The 24,653-nt window shown below is 35.1% G+C and overlaps 1 protein-coding gene across 7 annotated transcripts in view; it reads left to right on the top strand.

The window, feature by feature from the left end:
- The window catches only part of HACE1 (HECT domain and ankyrin repeat containing E3 ubiquitin protein ligase 1), a 75,552-nt gene that overhangs the window by 29,345 nt on the left and 21,554 nt on the right, over positions 1-24,653 (top strand). For 4 of the 7 annotated variants that reach the window (XM_084890526.1, XM_084890522.1, XM_084890523.1 and 1 more), the window contains 10 exons: positions 237-343; positions 5,390-5,636; positions 10,453-10,787; positions 11,862-11,930; positions 12,167-12,254; positions 17,842-17,953; positions 18,048-18,145; positions 18,327-18,414; positions 23,112-23,261; positions 23,838-24,034. In XM_084890526.1, coding sequence (XP_084746652.1) covers positions 237-343; positions 5,390-5,636; positions 10,453-10,787; positions 11,862-11,930; positions 12,167-12,254; positions 17,842-17,953; positions 18,048-18,145; positions 18,327-18,414; positions 23,112-23,261; positions 23,838-24,034 — 1,491 coding nt within the window. The remainder of the gene's footprint in view (positions 1-236; positions 344-5,389; positions 5,637-10,452; positions 10,788-11,861; positions 11,931-12,166; positions 12,255-17,841; positions 17,954-18,047; positions 18,146-18,326; positions 18,415-23,111; positions 23,262-23,837; positions 24,035-24,653) is intronic. The other 3 variants (XM_084890528.1, XM_084890527.1, XM_084890524.1) reach the window with 1 other exon arrangement.

Genomic DNA, 24,653 nt, shown 5'->3' with positions numbered 1-24,653 from the left:
TATAAATATGGTGATTTCTGTTCTATTTCTATTTTTTTAATTGCTTTCTTGGTGATTGTGAGCAAAGATTTTAGGTCATTTTATCTCTATATTAGCTTTTGAATTTATGCAAGACAAAATGACTGTAAAGGACTTGATTTCAGCTAATTGGCTTGGGAATACTTATTAAAATAATAGGTTCTTAATTTCTTGATAAAGTTTATATAATCACATTTTTTTATTTGTAAAAAATTTAGTTACGGCAAGTTCTAGAACATTTGTCTCAGCAAAGTGAAAGCCAGTACCTAAAGATTTTAACAAGCCTTGCTGAGGTTGCCACAACAAATGGTCATAAACTGCTTAGGTAAGTGTTTCAAAATATAAACAGATCAATAGTTAACAATATCTATCAGCTTTATCTCCTTTTGGCATTGCTGGGAATAGTTTATTTTGGTGGATGCCTTTTATCAGTAGTAAGATGTTCTAAAAATTTGCTGACACATCCTTGTGTGTTTTGTTTTAAAGGACGAGGGCAATCAACTTTTACTAAGGAGACTTTAGTTTCTATAAAGAGGTAACACTAGGGACTTAAGTGGATTTGGACATATGTGTCTTAGAACAATCATGTAAGTAAAATGTGCAGTAAGAAGAATCAAGAAAGTAATTGAGGGGTTTTGATAACTAATATAAAAAATTGGGTATACACTAGTGTTCAACCTCTCAGTGTATCCTAATAATTTCTTATAAAATTTTCTCCTTGAACTCTCCCCCTTTCCAGTTCTTTATTCCTTCCAAAGATTATGTGGTTCTCAGTCCATGGTGTTAAAATATTTCCATTTATAATATTAAATATTAAATATTTATAATATTTCCATTTATATATATTACATTTTCCTGCAATTACACTTCTTTGTATGTGGTTACCTACTCCAATTAGGTTATTTTGTAGCTTACAAATTTAGTCCACTTCTAATTTGGATGATTTCCACTTTGTAATAGTCTTTTCACTTCTATTCTTAATACATTAATAGTCTTAATAGATTATGGTCTTATCTTACCTCAGTTAGTTGCATCTGGATTTCTTCCTCCCCGTTACATTTTGCTTCTATAAAGCAGCTACATTGTCAAATCCATTATGTTAGCCTTTTTCTTATGTATTTATTCGCACTTTCCATATACTTCAAACCAGAATCACATTCTCTACTATTTACTCAAAAGGATCTTTGCTAAGTCACCTTCTTGTATTCTTTCAGCCATTAAGTCTTTCTTCAGTAGTTTCACTCAGTATACCAGTTGATAATATTTAAAATCTATTTTTACCTCTGATACTACTTTAGACTCTGTAAGAGTCATTGAATTCCAGCTTGACATAATGCTCTCTTTTTATTTAGTCATTTCCATTAATCCATTTATTGGATAAGGACTTTCTAAGATTCAGACATACTAAGTAAAACCATTTACTCCAGACTCAGGTGTAAATGCAGACATCACCATTTGCTGTGATCTCAGCAAGTAACTTTTCATAGTTTCACCATCATCCACCCATCTGTCTAATACTTAATTTTTTTCAAAATATGTTTTTATTGATTTTAGAGAGGAAGGGAGAGGGAGAGACAGAAACATCAATGAAAGAAACATCAATCAGCTGCCTCCTGCATACCCCCCTACTGAGGATGGAGCCATGTGCTCTGACCAGGAATTGAACCAGCAACCTATGGTGCATAGGATGATGCCCAACCAACTGAACAACACTGGCCAGGGCCATCTAATATTTATTTTTTAGTGCCTACTATCCACCAGACCATCTGCTAGGTGCTCATGCAAAATACATATAGGATCTCTCCCTATGTTTAATCTATAGTCCAATCAGGATTTTATTTCCTTTTTGAAAAATTATAGTAAATGTCTTAATGAATTGTTGTAAGAATCCTATATAATAAAGAGGTAATATGCAAATTGGTCATCACTTCAACACACACAAGATGTGGTCAAAGATGGCTATGCCCATGTGGACACAAGATGGCTGCCACAAGATGGCAATCAGGGGAGGGCAGTTGTGGGTGATCAGGTCAGCAGGGGAGGGCATTTGGGAGCAACTAGGCCAGCAGGGGAGAGCAGTTAGGGGTGACCAGGCCTGCAGGAGAGGGCATTTGGGGGGAACTAGGTCTGCAGGGGAGGGCAGTTGGGGGCAACCAGGATGGTAGGGGAGGGCAGTTAGGTGTGACCAGACCTGCAGGGGAGGACAGTAGTGCTATCAGGCCGGCAGAGGAGGGCAGTTAGGGGCAATCGGATCAGCAGGGGAGCATTTGGGTGTAGATCAGGCTGGCAGGGGAATGCTTAGGGGGTGATCAGGCTAGCAGGTAGAAGTGGTTAGGGGTAATCAGGCAGGCAGGTAGACGAGCGGTTGGGAGCCAGCAGTCCTGAATTGTGAGAGGAATGTCTGACTGCCTGTGGGATTGGGCCAGAGCGGGCAATAGGACATCTCTTGAGGGATCCTAGGTTGGAGAGGGTGCAGGCTGGGCTGAGAAACACCCCCTCCCCTCCTGCACAAATTTCATGCAGCGGGCCTCTAGTGAAATAAGGTGTTTTGAAGTGCCAGGCACATATAGAGGAGATGATGGTGGTAATAGTTGTGATGATATAAATGGAAAATGCTAGAGATAATGATGATTATTTTAAATACCTCCATAATACCTTTAACCTGTTTTCCTACATTAGAAAATTTACTTGTTTTTTCTACCTAAATCTTTGTCCCATTTTTAGCTCTTCTTCAGTAATCAGAAAGAATTTATATTTTATGTGTGTATGTATGTTTTTATTTTAAGGAACATTCACATGCATTGTTTTATTTAAACCTCATAATAACATTGTAATTTAGACATTATTACTACGTAGTATCTGTGTTACCTATAAGAAAATTGTAAAGCTCAATTATATGCCAAGATAATACATAGAAGATCCAGGATCATACCTTTGCTTATAAAAAGCAGATCCTAGATTTCAATCTAGCACTTAAAAGCAACAAGGAGATTAGTGGAACAGACGAAGCATAGTAGGAAAAAGGGACCTACTAGTATTGCCAGTACAAGTTTTAAAGCTACTTTGCTAAACTGTACTGTCTGTACTTACAATGCTACTTTTCAAATACCTTATAGAATATGTTATGGATTTTTGTTGGGATTAGTAGTGAGTATTGATTGTTAGTATTATTAGAATTGCTACTATTTTGAGAACACTAGTCTTCCTTCTGTTTCTCCTTTACTCTCCTATCACTTCCACACTCACAACACTTATTACCTACATCAAGCAGTTCTGCAACACCAGTTGGGTGTCCTGCAATGTATTTATTATTATTTGTAAATATGTGTTTACTGATTTTTAGAGAGTGAAGAAGGGAGAGAGATGGAGAGATAGAAATATCGTTGAGAAACATCATCTATTGGCTGCCTCCTGTATGCCTTCTACTGCATATGCCCTGACTGGGAATCAAACTGGTGACCTCTAGTTCCTGGGTCAATGCCCAACCACTAAGCCACTCTAACTGGGCCGGGTGTCCTACAATTTAAATCAATTTCCTCGGGATAGCATCAGTTCCCACAGGTTAAGGGCTCAATCCCACAAGGCTTCCCTCCCCCACTTCACATGTTAATCCCAAGTAGTAGGTTACCCATAACTTCTGTTTGACTTGACTGCAAAGCAGAGGTTCTGATGACCTTTTCTCCCTTGGATTGGATTATTTTCTAGAACAGCTCACAAATTCAAGAAAACACATTTGCCCATTTATTAAAGGATATGAGAAAGGATATAGATGAATAGCTAGTTAAAGAGGTACTTAGGGCAAGGTCTGGGAGAGTTCTGAGCACAGGAGCTTCGGTCCCCATGGAGCTGGCTTACATCATCCTTCTGGTACATGGATATGCTCACCAACCTGGACGCTTCCCTAACCCCGTATGTTTCTGCTTTTTATGAGGCTTTGTCACATAGGCATGTGAAACATTAACATTTCAGCCCCTCCCTTCTCTCTGGAGAATGGGTCTGGGGTAAGGGGAAGCCGAGAATTCCAAGCTTCTAGTCCTGGCTTGGCTTTTCTCGTGACCAGTTTCCTTTCTATCCTGGAGCCCACCGAGAGTCACCTCAGTAGAACAACAGACAATGCTCTCACCCAAGAAATTCCAAGAGATTTACGGTTTCTGTGTTAGGAATTGACATAAAAGACCAACTGTTAGAACAAAAGATGCTCCTAGTGCTCTAACCACTTAGGAAATTATAAGGGTTTTAGGAGCACCCCAGGAACTGGGGGCAGAGACCAATAGATACATTTACTATTATCTCACAGCTACACAGGTAGATTCTTAAGAGAAACTTAAATACAAGTTATTTCCCCCTTCCAATTTATATTTAATAATATTTATAATTAAAAAATTAAATTACAATTGACAATATTATATTATGTTTAATGGTATTTTTGCAGTTTGCCTTTCATTTATTCATTTGTGAATAATTTTGTGTTTCTTAACCCCAAGGTAATGTAATTTTGGCCATTTACTTTAATAGAAATTTTAAGAAAATAAATATATATTAATTAGTGATAATTGAACTGTTATTTAGCACACTTTTGAAAAATGAATATCCTTTTGTCTAACTGATTCTAGGAGTACTTGATAAAGATAATAAATATTTACTGAGGGCTTTTTCACATGTATTTTGTTTCATTAAATGACTTATCTTCCTATATGGGATTGAGGTAAAGATAGTTAACAATGTGTAAATGAACAGAGAAATCACAACCTTTGCTAAATAGGTCACTGAATGGAGGTGCACTTTGATAAAAACCAAAGTTGGGAGGGGGGACTTTAAATTAGGAAATTAAGTTTGAAACTTTTATATTGAGACCTGGTGGCTTGAAAAGAAATTATTTTATAATCAACTGAGAAGGGTATGGTGAAGTTTGGATTTTATAATCTTTTTGAATCATATAAAAGAGATATTTCACTGGTTGGAAAATGAAAAATAACAATTTTTAGACCAAGCATTTAGCTTGGAAGAAGTTTAAACTAGGTAAAGTAATACAAAATTATTAGGCTATATTAATAATTGATGATTTTAAAATTCCATTTTAAGAAAATACTTCTTACCTTAAGATAACTTTAAATAAGGTACTTAAAACAAATATGTATATATTTTATGCTTTCATCATTGGTTATATTCTGATGACTTAAAAATTAATAATTTGTACATATGCAATTTAAGTAATATATATTTGTTAACTTCCTATTAAAACATTCTGCTGTCTGTTAAGAAGGAAAGAAATTTTACTCTAATTCATAAAAATCTTTTAGAATAGGTATTTTAAAATAGTAATTTGTTTTATTCTATCTAATTTATTCATATTTTTAATTTTTATTTTTAGCCTGTCTAGTAATTATGATGCCCAAATGAAGAGCCTTTTAAGGATTGTGAGGATATTTTGTCACGTCTTTCGAATTGGTCCCTCCTCTCCCAGTAATGGAATCGATATGGGCTACAACGGGAATAAAACACCAAGAAGCCAGGTGTTCAAGGTCAGAAAAGTATATGACGTTGTTATGAAGATAGACGTAAAAGAGATGAATTTGACAAAGCATACATTCATTAATCAGAAACCTCATACACAGGACGTAAGTTTGGTTCATACCGGTATCACTTTTTAAGATAGGACACACTTTCCTCCTTTCATCTCTGTTTAATCAACAGCAAGTCTCAATTGGTGAGCTTTTATATTTTTCTTACAAGTAAACTTTTAATTCCTTTAGTGTTTTATTCTAAGGGTAAAGATATTTAGTGTTAAGCATGACCAATTTTAATCAGACTTATAGGGTTTTAAGGTGGCATATGCAGCCATTATGTTTTTAAAAAAATGTTAACTTATTCAGAAGGAAAGAAACTGTTGAGTTTTTATTTAGATTTTATTATTATGTTTCAGTTACTGGGTACCAACAGTTAATTCCTGGGATCATTCAAGGAAGGATCATTGAGATATGTATTTTGTTAAACACTTTGTGTTGCTTCAGTTGCTCCTGTTATATAAGCACATTTATGGATGGAATCCTTGGAAGAATGATTCCATATAAAACCCAAGGCAGTGTTGCTACTCGTGTTAAATGATAATTTTATGAAGTAAACAAAAGGAACATGGCTGCAATTGTTATTATTAATGCTTTTTTATGGCATTATATTTTCAGGTAACTCAGATTTTGGACAAATGTGTAACTTAATAACTTTCCATGTTATTTTTTTTTAAGATATTTTATCTTATGAAATTTTCATAGTTTAACGTTTGCTTTTGGGTTCATAAAGATGTATTTTCTTAAATAGTCTGCTGAGTGTAAATATAGGTTCTCTATCCAAAAACTGATAGGACCCCTTTTATGTGCCACTTTCTCCAAAATGAGTTATGATTGACAGCTTTTCTGTCTGTAAAAAATCTGAAGTTATATTAATGAGTTATGCTAAATGATCCTTACATGGACAATTTTGGCAGACACAAATAAATGGTTTGTAAGCATTTTGACACTAGTAGATTCCTGAATACTTACGGTAGAATAGGTCTGATAGCCTTTAGGAAGGTATGTATAAGTATCTCTGCATCTATTTGTCTGCTTCAGGAACTAGAGAGGTCTCTCTCTTCCTTGCCTTTGTCTTTTTTTAAATTAGTATTGGAAAGAGATCTCACTTTTTCTCTCTTCTTTTTTCTTTCCCTATTGTGCCACCTCCTGGAAGAAGGAAGTTATGCATCTTATTGTAATTCAAATTTTGGCTTTTCACATACCACCATTTCCTTGAACATTAGGAGTGATAATTTATTGTCTGTGTAAAATTCTAATCTATATTATTGATTTCTTGTTTTTCCAGTGCTACTGTGAGTTTACTGCTAAAACATTCACTTTACATGAAGTTATTCTAAATGTGCTCATGCTGTTAGTTACTGAATCTACCCCTCATTTTATTTTCTACTCATTCTTGCTACTCATTAATAATTATGAATAGAAAAATCAAATCATGTATAGATATGGTCACGATTATATTAACTATTGTTTGATTTTTTGGATTAAAATTTGAATTTGCCATCAATTTGCTGATCAGAAAATAAATATGTGTTGAGTAGCCTCTCTGTAGGCATTGTTTTTTACCTACCTAGTCAGTACATATGTAACTAAGTAGAAAATGATATCACTGTTTTTCTTTAGTTTTTTGTTTTTTTTCATGGAATCCAGACTCAGTATTTTTTTTCATGGAATCCAGATTCTGTATATATCAAATATATATATATATATATATATATATATATATCTATATCTATATCTATCTATCTATCTATATATATATATATATATATATATATATGTAGTATTTTTATTTCTTTTTAAGTCATTATTTTCTGCATTGTTGACAATTTCTTTTGCCTCTGATCACTTATTTTCTTGTAAATTTTGACCTGCCACTTTGTTAAAACATTTTTATTGTAAAACTTCATTCTTCACCTTAAGAATAAAAATAGAAGTTACATTGTCATTTATGTATATAAGGTCTTCTCTGCATTGTGGGATGATTGAAGTTGTAAAAATTTTTAAACATTTGCTGAGTTGCTGTAATGTTAAATTGGAAATATCATTTTAATTTTTACTACATTTTTCTAAGGTAGCAATTGATGTCCACTTTCTATTTCATTAATTAGGTAGTATGTTCCTCTATTAAAATTAACTATCAGGTTTTCCTTTAAAATGAATAAGTTTATAGGCCCTGTATTTTTAGTAGGTGAATTTATTTAACATCCTGTTATTAGTTTTCTCATTTATCTTGGAAGTCCTTTAAATTTGTCTGAACACTTAGCTAGTTTTTTAGTGTTAAGAGATTTTTATCTTGTGCCATGGAACTCTGGGGGCATATGTAGGAGGAGGGAGTTCTGGTTTAGAAGAAGGGAGAGCATGGGCCAGACAGTTTAGGTGTCCTGAATCTATTGTGAATAGTAAGCGGCGACTGTTAGCAACTTCATAGAAGTATAATTGGGGAGAATTGGAAGCCAAGAAAGATTGAGAAACTTTTAACTTTAAAATCTTATCTTTTGAGTTGTGGCATTTGACATTATCAAGATGAGAATTGTCAGACTTACAAGAATTCAAGATACTATTAATGGACTTAGTAAAGTTAGTAATGTTTTCCTGTCAGATTTGTATCTCACTTTGGCACATGGATCTTGAAAAATCTCTAATTTTTTTGCAAGTTGGGATTACATATACAAATGTTTTAAAAATTATATATGATTGTCATTGTTACTATAGGGAGAATGTAATTCTGTGGTGAAGATCACTCAATATTTTGAAATGAAGCAATGTTTCCATAGTGCCAAGAAGCCGCCTTCTATTTTCCATAGTCATTAACTCGTTTTTCACTAGCAGTTGATCTGTCCAGAGCTTTGTATTTTGACTAATATTTTTATCATTATTTATGAGTAGAGAAAGCATCATAGATATGGTTTACAATGATTTAAAATTTTTAAAATGTATTATAATCTTTTTTGTCTGTGGCTGATACCACAGTTAAAAATTAAAGTTATTTTCACAGTATTCTTTTGTGGTTGAGGAATGAATTTTCTGCACAAATCTTTAAAGGGCTAACTCCCTAAGAAAAACTACCTCAAAGTTGGGATTTTGTTTTAGTGCATTGAATGAAAAATGAAAAGCTGGTAAAGAGAGAAAAGAAAGGCCTAAGATGACTTAACTACTTCTCTTTTTTCCGCTCATTCTCTTTTAATTCTATGCCGTGTTCCTTTATTGGGAATTTCTTTTTTCTTTAGTATTCTGGATTATTCAAATTTTGCCTTTCATTTTTGAACATTGTCAGTATTTGAAAATAGGATTGTGATAGGTTCAGGCTCAGTGCTCTTGCCTGCATGAGCAGCAGGAATCATTTCCTGCCTTAGGCTCATCTCCATCCAACGGTTGATTTTCTAGGTTTCAGCCATTCTCATTTAGAGACCTATTATTCCTTTTTCCTTTTGTTTCAAACAGTTTTACATCACCACCACCTGTTCTTTCTGTTTAGGAAGTTCATTTTCTGATATAAAGCTGAATAGTTTTGTTGACATAAGTTCTTTTCATCTTTTATAGCAGGTTTAGTGTTTTGCTCACGAACTGAAACTATTGACTCAGACTTGAATCATGATTAGAATTAAAGACAATTTCAGTGAAGCCCTGGCCGGGCGGCTCAATTGGTTGGAGAATCATCTTGTACACCAAAAGATTGTGGGTTTGATTCCTGGTCAGGTCTCACGCCCAGTTTGCAGGTTTGACCCCAGGTCAGGGTGAGTGTAGGAAACAACCCATTGTTATTTCTCTCTATTCCTCTCTGCTTCTCTCCCTCTCAAATCAAGAAACATAGCTTCCAGTGAGGATTAGAAAAAAAAAAAAAAATACATTTCAGTGAAGGTATTATGTCTGTGGCAGCCAGTTCTTTTGCCTCTCCTTTAAGCAGCTCAGGGACATTGAGTCTTCCAGCTGCAGTCTGTGCCTAAGAATGGAAAAGCTCTCTTGTGGGGAAGAGGGGCCTAATGTCAGCCTCAGAAAGGGTATAATTAGTTTTCTTTTGCTTACTTTTTGCTTACCTGTTTACCAAGTGCGTACTAATTAAATACTTGCTGAATGAGTGAATTAGGTTTTTTTCTTATGCTTTTTGGTTTTACATTTAAAGTGGAGACTTAAGGGTGATTTAATTGTTTGTAAATTTAATAAGTCAAATATTCTCAAAAAGAGAATGTTATGGAAACCTGGAGGAAGGCTAAAGATGTAGCATAGGGATTTGTTAGATAATAATTGGAAATAAATTTCTGGCAGAACAGGTTATTTAAATATATTCTAAGGTTCCAAATATGGTTGCATAATCTCTTCCCATAGTGGTTTTTAAAAGTAATATTATTTTTAGTTGAAGTATTGTAGTAAGGGTGTGTCTTTTCAAAATACATGATTTGGATTATAGCATTCTGTGATCATATAAGAATAAAAAAATAAAATTATGGTACACATTTTTGCAGTGTATACATGTATCAAATCATCACATTGTATACCTTAAAGTTATACAATATTTATGCCAATTATATCTCTATAAAGGGATGAAAATAAGAACCCACTGGAATATGTGTATATGCTTTTAAAGCTAAATAAAACATTTTAAAAGAGGATTGCTTATATATTTTTGTTAGGTTTTAGTTTTCCCTTTTTATTCCAAGGAATGTATAAATACAAATTAAGTTTTCATTATAAATGGAGAAATTGTCATTTATATGACATTCATAACTTTTTGTTACTTACCTATAGAGATTGCTGTCACATTAGAGAAAATAATAGTATCTAGAGTAAATTTTCTCTTTTATAATATTTGTTTGGCTGGAGTTTCAGAATTATATATTTTTTTTTAAAAAAACTTTTCTTTTTCTTGTAGCCTCTTGAATTGCTTTGGCACTCATTAGATGAATGGCTAGTTTTAATAGCTACTGAACTGATGAAAAACAAAAAGGACTCAACGGATATCACTTCTATTTTACTAAAACAAAAAGGCCAAGATCAAGATGGTACTTCCATTCCTCCATTTGAACCTCCAGGACCTGGGAGCTATGAAAATCTATCCACTGGCACCAGGGAATCTAAACCAGATGCTCTAGGAGGGAAACAGGAAGCCGGAGCAGACTGTCAGGATGTTATTTCTATGACAGCTAACCGGCTAAGTGCTGTCATTCAAGCTTTTTACATGTGCTGTTCTTGTCAGATGCCTCCAGGGTAAGAGGGTTTCTGCTTTGTTTTTTGTGCAAGTCTCAGCCTATCAATAACCAATCTGGTGGCTGGACCAGCCCTTGTGGTTCTTATTATGATTGCAAGGCGCCCTTCAGCAATAACCATCAGGAAACTTTGGGGGGAAAAAAAAAAGGTTTATTACTTACAAGGTCTGGAAATTACATGGCACACCTGGGGCCACACAGCGAGGTCACAGGGAGAGAGCGAGAGCCAGAGCGTGGCCCACTAGAGAGCTAGCACACAAGCGGTATGGGAATGGCCCTGGTGTTCTGCCTTTTGGGGGGTCGGAGGTGGGGGTTTTCTGGTGCTCAGTCTTTATTGGTGAACTTAAAACATAAGAGTGGGAATTTAAAGTGTGGGAAGAGAAAGAAAACAAGTGGCCTAAATGGTCAGTTATCCAAGTCAACCAAGATCTCTAAAACAAAGGAGCCTCAATGGGGGGAGGTGGCCTGGCTCTTATCTAGTTGGGTGGCTGGCAATGTGTTTATTAAAGATAGCCATCTTTGAAGTGTATGCCTCTTTGAAGCGGAAGCCTTGGCAACCAAAACTTAAGTCAGGCGCCTGCATTACAAAACGGGAAACCCAACTGTCAAGGCTTACATGGCATGCTTATTGCTTCTCTGATAGATTTTTTATTTTATTTTTTGTAATTTCAGTAAAAACAGCTGGGAATTTGTTGATTTTAAGTTCTATTCTGACCTAGTTTTAGGATATTCATACTTATCTAGAATTATTTGATAGGCATTTTGTAAGTTATTAGCATGAGGAAATCTGAATGCCACTTTGTATAGGATCACTTTATTATATATTGGAAATGTATAGACCAGAGTTGCTTATAACATTTCAAGGTTTTAAAAAGGTCACTTGTTTATATGCTAATGAAAATTTATATTTTTTCATTTTATAGATTGGGTAGACATGCCTCAATTTCTTAAATTTGTTAAGACAATCCAAACCGAATTTTTGTCTAGAAGCCAATTCAGTTCAATACATAGTTTTCAAATTTTCTATATCATCAGCTTTTGTCTGTGTTCTGACTTGTTTTTTTACTCCCCACAGAATGACCTCACCTCGTTTCATCGAATTTGTCTGCAAACACGATGAAGTCTTAAAATGCTTTGTTAACAGGTAAGGCTTTCTTGGATTCATGGGCTGCCCTTGTAGCCTTTTCTTTCTTTACGTATGTTTTCATCTCAATAGAAAAATATTACTTCCGTTAAACTATTAAAATAATGTTCAGTGACAAGTAAAAGTATTGTCGGTGTATTACCCTTCTGTTGCAGTATCCATCTATCTAAATCTGCATTTCACTTAATGCTGGTCATCGTTTCTGTTCATATAAACAAAATGTATTTTTCTTTCAGAAATCCCAAAATTATATTTGATCACTTTCACTTCCTCCTTGAATGTCCTGAGTTGATGTCAAGATTTATGCATATCATAAAAGCACAGGTATAAATTTCTCTTAATCTTGTTTTTAGTCTGTTTAATGAAAATTGACTTTCTAAATTTGAGCTCTGCTTAGTGAAGAAATTATTATATTGTACATGTAACCTCCTACTATTAAGGAGTAAAATTACCTTATTCTTTAATATATGAAGTTATGTTAGTATGTTTGTTTAGTATGAAGAGTAATTTTTCTTCTTCAAGAAATGTGTATTGAGGTCCTATGTACAGTGGCTGTTCCAAGATAGCAGAACACGTTTCCACATTTCCTGAAATGATCTTCATGGAACACTAGCCCTATAAAGCTCATGGTCCTTGAGAAAAAGATTTTATCCCCAAATACCTTTGGGAAATATGCCCTGTTGGAGATTTATGAAGTTTATCAGCATTACGTTAAAGGCTGTGAGAAGCCCTCCACTTAAAAGAGTGATCTAACTGATAATTCTCCAAATTTATTTGCCTGAGAACCTTTCCCCTGACAGGGTTCATTCCACATAGCTCATGTTTCATGTAATATGTTAGAAGAAGCTTGTCTTACCACTTAACAGTTATGTGACTTTGTTCGCAGTTCCAGCTTCTTTGAGTTTTGGTTCTTCATCTTTAAAATAGAGTAAACCTCATAAAACTGTTAAGAGTATTAAATAGTGACTGGCATATATGTTCACTTAATGGTAGTTGTTTTGGAGGTAGAAGACGTCTATCCTTTCTCCTAGAGCCATGTCGGCAAACTGCGGCTCGTGAGCCTAATGCGGCTCTTTGGCCCCTTGAGTGTGGCTCTTCCACAAAATACCACGGCCTGGGCAAGTCTATTTTGAAGAAGTGGCATTAGAAGAAGTTTAAGTTTAAAAAATTTGGCTCTCAAAAGAAATTTCAATTGTTGTACTGTTGATATTTGGCTCTGTTGACTAATGAGTTTGCCGACCACTGTCCTAGAGGATCTTAATTCAGACTAGCAGAGGAGATAATAAATGTACCTATAAGACAGTAATTATAGTATTCACCTGGTTCTTCAGGCATTTAAGGGATGATGCATTTGCTTCTGGCTGCTATAATCCAGGGGAAGTTCAAAGAGGATATGGTTTTCAAACTAGACCTTGAAAAACATGCAAAATTTGAAGAGAATAAATGGGGAAGAGGAACATTCTAGTTAGGATGTGGACAGTAGGTGGTTGAAGCAGGAATTTTGTGTAGGTGAGGAATGAGATATAATTCTGGAAAGGCAGATTTAGGTCATCCTTTGTTTAACCTTGACTGCTATGTTAAAGAACCTTTGTTTGCTAGGGTGGCAGGAGCCTGCGATAGCTTTGCCTTAGGTGAATGACATGACCCTGGCAAAATTTTAGGAAACACTTTGTCAGAAATGTAGGATAAACTGCAGGTTGTGGTTTGGTTAGTAGTCATAGGATAAGTACTACAGATGTGTTTAAATGTCTTCAGGGACACGGATTCTTTCAGAAGTTAAATAAAGCTAAGAACTAAACCTTATAAAATTATGCAAATGTCTATCCGTATCCTTTGACATCTGTTTAATAATGGTAATGTAAAAGGGAAGGTAGTAATAATAACTTACATTTATTGTTAATGCTAACTTCAGGCCAGGTACCATACATTTTTTTACATGGGTTATTTTATTTTTATAATAATCATGTGAGATAGGTTCTTTTAACTAAGCTAAGGAGGTTAAGTACGTGAAGTTATTCAGCACTTAATGGGAGAACCAGAATTTAAAAATCTGTCTGGTTCTTAAGTTCATTTTCTTAACCTATATTGTGTGATTCCATTCTAGGGCAAATGAGATTATGGGTGGAAGAAACTTAGTTTTTAAAAGATGTAGTTTGCTATTTTTTAATATTGTCTTTGATTTTCACTTCCTTTATCCACCCCTTTCTGAGCAATTCAGTCAAAAAGCATCTGCATCAGCTATCTGCCTTATCCACCTCTTGGACACACAGAGTACTAGTATTTTGTTTCCTCACCAGAGAGAGGAAGGTGCCCTCAAACATTGTGGTGTTCCTCTTATGGTGGAGCTTGGGTGGGTAAGGAGGGTGTCTATGTAGAAGAGGGCCTCAGCATGGAGGCTGCGAGTTGCATTGGCATATGGAGAATGTTCAGTGTGTAGGGTGGTGACAGCGGCTCAGAGTAGTTTGACAAAGCCCAAATGGGGTGCAGGACATGCATGCAGTGAACAAATGGTTCATGTAAGCTACATACAGGTTGCTCAAATAAGTAAGTATAGTGAATATATTGGGAGCTTTGTTTCTCATTGTTGGAGAAAGGAGTTACAAAACTGAGGAAAATGGAGTGAACCATGTGCCTTTGGAGTGGAATTGGAAATGGCAGTGTGAGCTTATAATTTAAAAAATATACATATTTTATTGATTTTTTTACAGAGAGGAAGAGAAGGATAGAGAGCCAGAAACATCAATGAGAGAGCAACATTGATCAGCTGCCTCCTGCAAACCCCCTACTGGAGATGTGCCCGCAACCAAGGTACATGCCCTTGACCGGAATTGAACCCCGGACCCTTTAGTCCGCAGGCCGACACTCTATTCACTGAGCCAAACTGGTTTCGGCTAATTTAATATAGATAGATAGATAGATATAGCTCACCTACCATCCAGTTATTGGTCTCTAAATACTGTTCTTAATGAATCAAGACTCATTGGAGAAATGGCAAATACAGGGCTGGGTCAGTGAAAGTACAGATGAGCATGGAACATCTTATGTGCAAGAAAAATTTTTAAAGAATTATAATGACTCAGAATTAAAAATGACTCAGAACCAGTTTGAATGTATTCTGCTGGCCAAATCTGGAACAATTTGGGCATCAAAATAAATAATGATGACAAAATATTATAAATACAACCAATTCATGAGTCTGTATTGAAAAATTTAATGAATACATGGCAAGTTTGATGATGTGAGGGATATTTTTACTGTTTCAAAGTATGTCCCTATAGAATACTTACAAATTACAAAGATTTAAAAAAAGCCTTTACCACTTTGGCTGGATGGCTCAGTTGGTTGGAGTGTCATCCTGTACACCAAAAGGTTGTGGATTCAGTTCCCGGTCAGGACACATATCTAGGTTGCGGGTTTGATCCCTAGTTGGAGTGAATATGGGAGTCAGCTAATCGATGTCTCTCTCTGTCTCTGTCTGTCTGTCTCTCTGTATCTATCTCCCTAAAACTAATAAACATATCCTCAGATGAGGATTAAAATAAAAATAAACAAACAAAAAAACTTGACCATGGGCATATTTGGCAGTGACCAAAGCAGAACTATCAGTGAGCCAGCTGACTTGGTGCACAGAGAAGAACATGGCATCACTCTTTAATATTCCTGCCAAAGATGCACTCCCTGAATTTAATCGTGAGAAAACATCAGACATACTAACAAAATAAGTGGCCTGCAATCTTTAAAAGTATTAAGGTCATGAAAATTAAGAAAACAATGAAAAACTCTACCAGAATGAGACATGACAACTAAATAAAATACTTGAGGTATTGCGCTATAAATGACATTATTAGGAAAAGGAAAAAACTTGAATTAGGATTAGATATACTATAGTAATGTGGCTATTAGTTTTCTGATTTTGACAGTTTTCTGGTATGTAGAAGAATTGTCTTGTTTGTGGGAAATGCACACTGAAATTTTTAGACTTGACTGGACATCCCGTTGACATCTTACTCTCACATCAGGAAAAAGAAATACTTTGTAGTATTCTACTATACTTAGAAATTTTCTGTAACTTGGAGGCTGTTCCAAAAAACAGTTAAAGACAAAAACAATCTCTGCTAAGGGATTGGCTTCTTGCTGTTTGGTGGTTTTCAGGTGGCTTGTAGTTAAAGGGAGAAACATTTTGTATTGCTGTACAAATGCTAATAAGAGGAAACTCTCAGTCCTGTTTTGTGAATTATTTTATGGAAATGCAGTTACTGAGAAAGTTTATATACAAAAATCTGCCCTTTGGCTTTGTAGGTATTGTATATGTATGTGGATGCTTTGATCTTACATATCTTAATATATCTTATTAGCTTTTAAAGGTAGAATTTTATATTTTTTTTACATTCCATTTGAACTACTTTAAAAATTGTCATTTGCTTTTATTTTTTGGTTCACATTTTATAGATAAAAGATATAGTTTAATATTTAATATCTTATAATGGCAAGGCCATTTTAACATAATTTTAAATCTTATTAGTAATAATTTTAACATTGTTATGAGTGATGATAGGAACAACACCTCTCATTGAGCATTTTGGGTATTAAGTATTTCTACAAGTTAACCTCTGGATGCTGCATTTTTTCTTCTGTGAAATAAGGACAGTAAGAGTCCCTTTGCCTCATAGTATTGTGAGGAATACATGCCAAAATGCATATTAAGTGCTTAAAACTTATAGGTACTTTAATAAATGTTAGCTAATTTATTATTATAGTTACTATTATATATGCATTATTTATTTATATATGCCTTATATATGCATTATTTCACTTAATCCTCACAATTATCACTTAAGGTATTATTTCCCCTACTTTACAGGTGGGAAAACTAAAGTTCTGAGAGGATTCTTAATTTCTTTACATTCTTAATGTACTCTAGTTTATTGTACTTCACTATTTAGAACTTATTATATATGTATTGTTCTAATGCTAGTTTCATCTCTTTAACTATATTAAAAATTTTAACAAAGAATTTGAGATTTGTATATCTCTTATGTTACCTGCAGTGTTGGCATATGCTGGCTATTCAGCAATACTTTGAGTAATCATAAAAAAATTACAAATAACATGCAGTTGCATATCTGGCAAATGAACAAAAGGTAGAGACTTTCTTTACTGTTTAAGAGGTCGTATTCTTTAATTTTTAGGGTGGAGGAAGGGAAGGAATAAAGAAAAAAGTTACAAATTCTTTTTTGGTTGCTGCATGTATTCAGAGGTTAGAAATAAGGATAAAGTTGGATGTAAAAGATTATTTTCATGAAAAATTAAATGGAACATGTGACATACTTTTTCTGGATGTGAAAATTCATTTTGTATAAGCCTTTTTGGATTTAAAAGAAAATGAGAGTAAATTTAAGTTCTTAGATATAACCTAATTTGTCAAGTCTTTGCTGTTGAAATGCAAGACATTTTATTTTTATTTATTTTAAAATATATTTTTATTGATTTCAGAGAGGAAGGGAGAGGGAGAGAGAGATAGAAACATCAATGATGAGAGAAAATCATCCTTTGGCTACCTCCTGCACACCCCCTACTGGGTATGGAGCCTACAATCTTGAGCATGTGCCCTGACTGGGAATTGAACCATGATCTCCGGTTCATAGGTTCATGCTCAACCATGGAGCCACACCAGCTGGGCAAAAATGCAAGGAATTTTAATAAATACATTCTTTAGATAGTCTAAGTATGTCAGCCATGCTATGCCTTTTTGTAAATAGTTGTTGAAATGTCAGGACATTATCTAGAACTACTTGGTATAAATAAAGGAATAAGGATAATTAGTTGTAGAAAGGGTATTTAGCATGTTAATTAAGTAAATTTAGTAGGTGACTGAAACACTAACATATTTTACTGTTATTTATTGGGGCAGCCATTTAAAGATCGCTGTGAATGGTTTTATGAACATTTGCACTCAGGACAAGCAGATTCAGACATGGTGCATAGGCCAGTGAGTGAGAATGACATCCTGCTGGTTCACAGAGGTATGCTTACAAAAGAAATGCTGTGCATGTGAGGCTCCAAACACTAGCTATTGTAAACTTTAATATGTACAATTAACCAGTGCTGCATATTTAGATTCCATTTTTAGGAGTAGCTGTGAAGTCGTGTCAAAAGCAAATTGTGCAAAGCTAAAGCAAGGAATTGCTGTACGGTTCCATGGAGAAGAAGGCATGGTGGGTATAAACCTAAGTGGTGAAGATCATTGTATATAAAAGATTAAAATACACTTAAATAAAATTTAATATTTAATTAGTAATTGAAGAAATTTAGTGCCCTTTTAATTTTATTGTTTATAAAAATTTTTCCCATCTTATATATTTCTGTTGATACTTAATTTTATTTTCCTTAACTCAGGGTCAAGGCGTTGTGCGTGAATGGTTTGATATTTTGTCTAATGAAATAGTCAATCCTGATTATGCATTGTTTACCCAGTCAGCTGATGGTAAGTTGTACAGCCTCCATGACTTTTTCTGTAACTTGTCACATTTCAAACTACTTCCGTGTATTTTATTCTTTTATTCCCGTAGTAGCCCTATAATATAGGTGGAGTATTCCCATTTCATAGAAAAGAAAACCACAATTCAGAGTTTTTGTCTATGTTAGCATAGTTAATGAATGGAAACTGACTCAGTCTATCAGTCTTTCCTCTAACAGTTGATTCTCCAGTGCTTAAGTACTAGTGCTGGCCCCAAGAAACTTCATTAGCTCTTTGTAAACTAAAACTAAATTTATTCACTTTAAGGATTGTCCTTTAGCCTGCTTTTCTTGAGTTAAAATTTCCTTTAGTGAAATAGTTATAGTAGATGGATGTGAAAATAATACAAGTCCTTATTTGGAAAAATTAAAATTTGCTAATGCTATTTAATTTTCCAAGTCTCAAAATTTATTGGTTATAACAAAATAGCCTAGAAATCATATCAAATCTTAACTTATAATTTACTTATGTATAATTTTCAGTCTTTTTTAAGTGTCAAGACCTGACAACCAAGAAGTTCTTATTTTACCATTTAACACAGATAAAAAACTGTTTGTTGAAATGGTACTTGTCACTTAACACAACTGAATTTGACATTGTAGGCTAAATGGAAACGATTAGTGTACCACCTCATGTGTGTGAGGTATAATTAAGAGTTTTGTAACTTAATAGAGACATATCTAAGTGAAGGTAGGATTTCAGTTTTTAAATGCTATGAACAGTTGCTTTTTCCCCCCTGAAATTTTTTTCTTTCCCAGTGCTTATTTTTTTTTTTATAAGGGTAGAGTGCATTATTAATTGTAGTTCCTGATTGCATCCAACCAAATGAGCAGCGCATCTTCTTTGAATAAGAAGGGTGACTCTAAGACAGGCAAGTGGAGGAGGGCTGCAGTGATGTTAAGCAGCTGTAGATATCCACCCGTGTGATGGTCTCCTCAGATATACTTGGTGTATTTGAAATTATTTAGAAACTAGAAGCCTGGTGCACGAAATTTGTGCACAGGTAGGGTCCCTAGGCCTGGCCAGCAATCAGGGCTGATCTGTGGGATGACCAGCAGGGTGGTCAGGGGTCCCATCCCTCCCCCCCTGCTCACCCCCACATTGGCTGGCCTGGTACTACTCTCCCCATAGCTCCCCTCCACTCAGTTCTCACCCTACTCCAGGCCTCCCTCCCACACACATTGACCTCATCCATAGGTGTAAGCTTTTTGTCCAATCTCTTCCTGCACCCACCACAGCCCCTTCCCCTTGAGATTGGCAGTCTGCTCCCTTTCCATGCCCCTGATTCTATTACATTCACCAGTCTGTTCTAGTCATTAGGTTTTTTATTCATTTGAGTTTTAGGTTCACTTGTTGATAGGTATGTATTTATTGTCACTTTACTGTTCATAATTTTTTATCTTTACCTTTTTCTTCTTCTTCCTCTTAAAGAATACCCTTTAGCATTTCATATAATACTGGTTTGGTGGTGATGAACTCCTTTAGTTTTTTCTTGTCTGTGAAGCTCTTTTTCTGACATTCAGTTCTAAATGATAGCTTTGCTGGGTAGAGTAATCTTGATTGTAGATTGTAGCTATTCATCACTTTGAATATTTCTTGCCACTCACTTCTGGCCTGCATGGTTTCTGTTGAGAAATCAGCTGATAGTCATATAGATGGGTACTCCCTTGTAGGTAACTGTTTTTCTCTTGCTGTTTTTAAGAATATCTCTTTGTCTTTTGCCCTTTGCATTTTAATTATGATGTGTCTTGGTGTGATCCTCTTTGGATTCCTCTTGTTTGGAGTTCTCTGTGCTTCCTGGACTTATAAGTCTATTTCTTTCACCAGGTAGGGGAAGTTTTCAGTGATTATTTCTTCAAATAGGTTTTCAATATCTTGCTCTCTCTCTTCTTCTGGCAACCCCATAATTCAGATGTTGGTATGCTTGAAGTTGTCCCAGAGGTTCCTTATGCTATCTTCATATTTTTGGATTCTTTTTTCTTTTTTCTTTTCAGATTGGGAGTTTTTTGCTTCTTTGTATTTCAAATATTTGACTTGATTCTTGGGGTCCTGTAGTCTGCTGTTGAATCTCTGTATATTATTCTGTATTTCAGTCAGTGTATGCTTAATTTCTGATTGGTTGTTTTTCATACCCTTGAGGGTCTTACTGAATTTCTTGGAGGTTTCTAGAAGATTCTTGAGTAACCTTATAACCGTGATTTTGAACTCTATAGCCAGTATTTTGCTTTTATCCATTCCTTTCATTTGTGATTTGTTTCTTTGTCTCCACATTTTGGCTGCTTCCTTGTGTTTGTTTCTATGTACTGGATAGCTGCTGAGTCTCCTCGATTTGATAGAGTGGCCTTGTGTGGTAGGTGTCCTATAGGGCCCAGTGGCTCAGCCTCCCCAATCACCTGAGGTGGATGCTCTTGGCACATACCTTTTTACAGTCATGTTGTAGTTAACCCTTGATTGCTGTTGATGTCACTGGGAGGAATTGACCTCCAGGACCAGTTGTGTCTACAATGGAAGAGTTGTTGTGCAGGAGACACCCTTATGGGGCAGGACTTGCTTCCTTAGGGCTTTGGTGCTCACTGAGTCTCCCCCTTGAGTGTTTCTCTTATGGATGTGAACAGTTGTAATTCAGTATGGTCTCACTCTCACCACTGGGTATACTGGCTCTTTGACCTCCAAGGAGGTGCAAGGTCAGCCACTGTCTGGGGCCACCACCTCTGCAGATTCCTCCTCTTTGTATGTGTTTGAAAGTGCCTAGATGAGGCCCAGCTGTGAAGCAAGGCTGCTGCTGCCAAGCCTTGGGCCTTCTTTCGGAAGCTCTGGGGCTCTCTGACCCAGTTGTAGTTTGACAGGTTTTAAGTGGAGAAAGGACAGGCCATTCATATGCAAAAGCCGATGCTCTCAGCTTGGGTGGGGTTGTAAATTGGGTGGAACGGGAGTCTCTGGGAATCACCAGAGTGGAGTAAACACCAATGGCTGCCAGTCAGCTTTTAACTGGAGAGGTTCCTGGGTCTCCACACCCCGTGCCCCCATGTAGGAACAATGATCTCTGCAAGCACCTCTGAGAGAAAGCTGCCCTCGTGTTCCTTCCCCAATGCCAGACAGCCCAGTTTCTCCTCATATATGTCTGGGTTCCCCGAAGTCTCACCCAGAACTGGAGTTCGGAGCAAGTGGATCTTGTATGTTCCTCCTGATTAAAAGAGCAGCATATCCAGGTGCCAGCACTTTCCATGCCTCCACACCTGTTACCAGTCTTGATATGCTTTCATCACCTCTCTAGTTGTGGAACTTCCACTCAGCCAGCTTTCCCATGGTTCTAGGTGGTAGTTGTTCTGACTTTTAGTTGTAATTTTGATGTGGTTGTGAGAGGCAGCGAGTAAAGGTATTTACCTATGCTGCCATCTTTGCTTTGACTTTTAATACCCAGTCCTACATTATGATTCTCTAAAGGTACTTAATAGTGAATGATTAGCTCTTTTAAATCATTCAGCCATAAGCTTCCAAATTTGTACCTTATAGCTCAGTAAATTGGTCACGGCAATTTATTAGTCCAATGCCAACACTGATAAATCAAAGATCAACGAAACACAAAGGGAACTATTGCCAAAGTACGTATTCTAAATGACCAAACTTTTCATTCTCTAGTACTTTTTCATTGTTCCTTTATTTTCTTTTGATTAAGTTTCATTATTCTTATCAATTATTCTTTATTTTAGTTACCACAAACTCAATAAATATTTATTGAATGATAAGAGAATTTGTAATTCAAGTTAGTGATTATCACAGAAAAACAGTGGAGAAGGGTTACTTAAAATTGAGGTCTTGGTATTAATTTTTTTTCATTGCACTAGATACTTTTGAGGCATTTTTTATCGTGACAAAATTTACCATTTTAATAATTTTGAAGTGTTACAATTCAGTGGCACTATGTGCACTCATAGTTGTGGTGTAACTGTCACCACTGTCTTATTTCCAGATCTTTTTCAGGTAAGTGGAGTCATATACTCCATTGCTTTAGATTTTGACAGCAATGGGTAACTATTGCCCTTGCCATTTTTACTTTTATACCTCAGAGGTACTTATTTAACAATATTTGCCTTGAGGATGAATTGGTTGACTTGGGGACTTTTGGTGATTTCCTTAAAAGGCATCAAGTTCACTGATTAGTAGTTCTATTAAGAATAGTTTTTAAAGTTTTTTAGTTATTTTCGTTTAGTGCTGTGTTCTTATTTTCATCTACTGCACTGGACCTGAATGAGACAATGTCTGCCTTAATTCATAGCCTAGTAGTTATTTATCCACACTGTCCAGGGAACCGTGTGTGTGTGTGTGTGTGTGTGTGTGTGTGTGTGTATGTATGTGTGATCTTTTAATATATTATTTCCAGGATCTCTCTGACACATCTTCCAATTAAAATACTTAAAACTAAGTTTAAAAATATTCTCAAACTTTCTCTCTGCACAAAGATGTACTGTGATATACTAGTACATTTGTGACTTAATGTCTTTTGAACTTCTAGTTTCACTGCCTGTTATATATTCCACAAAGAACATTCTGTGGAAATTAATACATAACTTTAGTTTTGCTGAAGTTTTATATGAACAAATTTATCTGTATTAAAATAATGTCTCTTTTGCATAAAACAAATTATTTTGTATTTATTTTAATAGGAACAACTTTTCAGCCTAATAGCAACTCCTATGTAAATCCTGACCACCTGAACTATTTCCGTTTTGCTGGACAGATCTTGGGATTAGCTTTGAACCATAGGCAGCTGGTCAACATTTACTTCACAAGATCATTCTATAAGCACATTCTTGGTATGGCTCTAGTGTATTTTATTTTTATTTTTTTATTGTCTAAAGTTTTACATTTGTCTTTTTCCCCCTCAGTTGACCCCCTCTAATTTATTTATTTAAAGTGTTTTTCCTATAGTCTTTAAGTAAATATGATGAATAGTGATGGCATTTTGAATGAGAACATTTTTATTTTGATTAAAGACTATTTGTGTTTGTAAGGAATTTAAATGAGGGCCTGAGAGAAAGGAAAAAAATCACCTACAGTTTTTTTTTTTTTTCCATTTTAGTGTATGTATATTTATGCTAAGAATGTATTTTGACATGAATATACTTAAGAGAATTGGCACTTTTTGGAGTTTATAATAATTTCCTGAATGGTGCTTTTAAAGAAAGATTACATTGTAAAAATGTGGAAGAAACTAAGCTTAATTTAAGCTTCAAATTCAAGAATTAATGTCCACTTAAATTACCCTTGCTTGAATTTGATTATATTTTGCAGTTTTACATAGTATCTGTAGAGGGCAGTATTTTACCATTAAACAGATAAGGAAAGGCAGAAACATGTAGAATATAACAGCTGTATTTTTATATTTTTAGGAATTCCTGTAAATTACCAAGATGTGGCATCTATTGATCCAGAATATGCCAAGAATTTGCAGTGGATTTTAGATAATGATATTAGTGATCTGGGTCTAGAGCTGACTTTTTCTGTTGAGACTGATGTATTTGGAGCAATGGAAGAGGTGCCTTTGAAACCTGGGGGTGGAAGTATTCTGGTGACACAAAATAACAAAGTAGGTATTTGAATTTTTACTTTAGCCACTGTTTGTAACTTAGTCCTGATATTCTAAAGTCTCCTGGCTAATTATTGTAAAGTTTCCTGGTACTAGCTAAAAAATTTTTTATTAGAATAATAATTTTATAAAAGAATAATATTTTATAAAAGAATAATATTTTAATCAAACTTATGGTTAAAGACGACTAAAATCTTTTTCCTTTCCTGTAGTTGAGTTACAATTCTAAGAAAGCTTTAGAATCATCTACCTATAAAAATGTTTACCAAACCATTTTGTAGACTAGCAATTTAGTAAAATATTGATTTGTTTTTTATTTATTTATTTATTTTTTAAATATATTTTATTGATTTTTTACAGAGAGGAAGGGAGAGAGATAGAGAGCTAGAAACGTCCATGAGAGAGAAACATCGACCAGCTGCCTCTTGCACACCCCCTACCGAGGATGTGCCCGCAACCAACGTACATGCCCCTGACCGGAATCGAACCTGGGACCTTTCAGTCTGCAGACCGACACTCTTCCATTGAGCCAAACCGGTTTCGGCTACATTTGTGTTTTTTAATGGAAATCTAGAAAGAAGGGAGACATTGAAAAAATAATAGCTAATGAGAACATACT

Source organism: Pipistrellus hanaki (assembly GCF_964339955.1).
Source record: "Pipistrellus hanaki genome assembly, chromosome: 7".
NCBI classification, from domain to species: Eukaryota; Metazoa; Chordata; class Mammalia; order Chiroptera; family Vespertilionidae; genus Pipistrellus; species Pipistrellus hanaki.
Note: the sequence above shows the minus strand (reverse complement) of the source record. Positions and strands in the feature narration are given on the sequence as shown.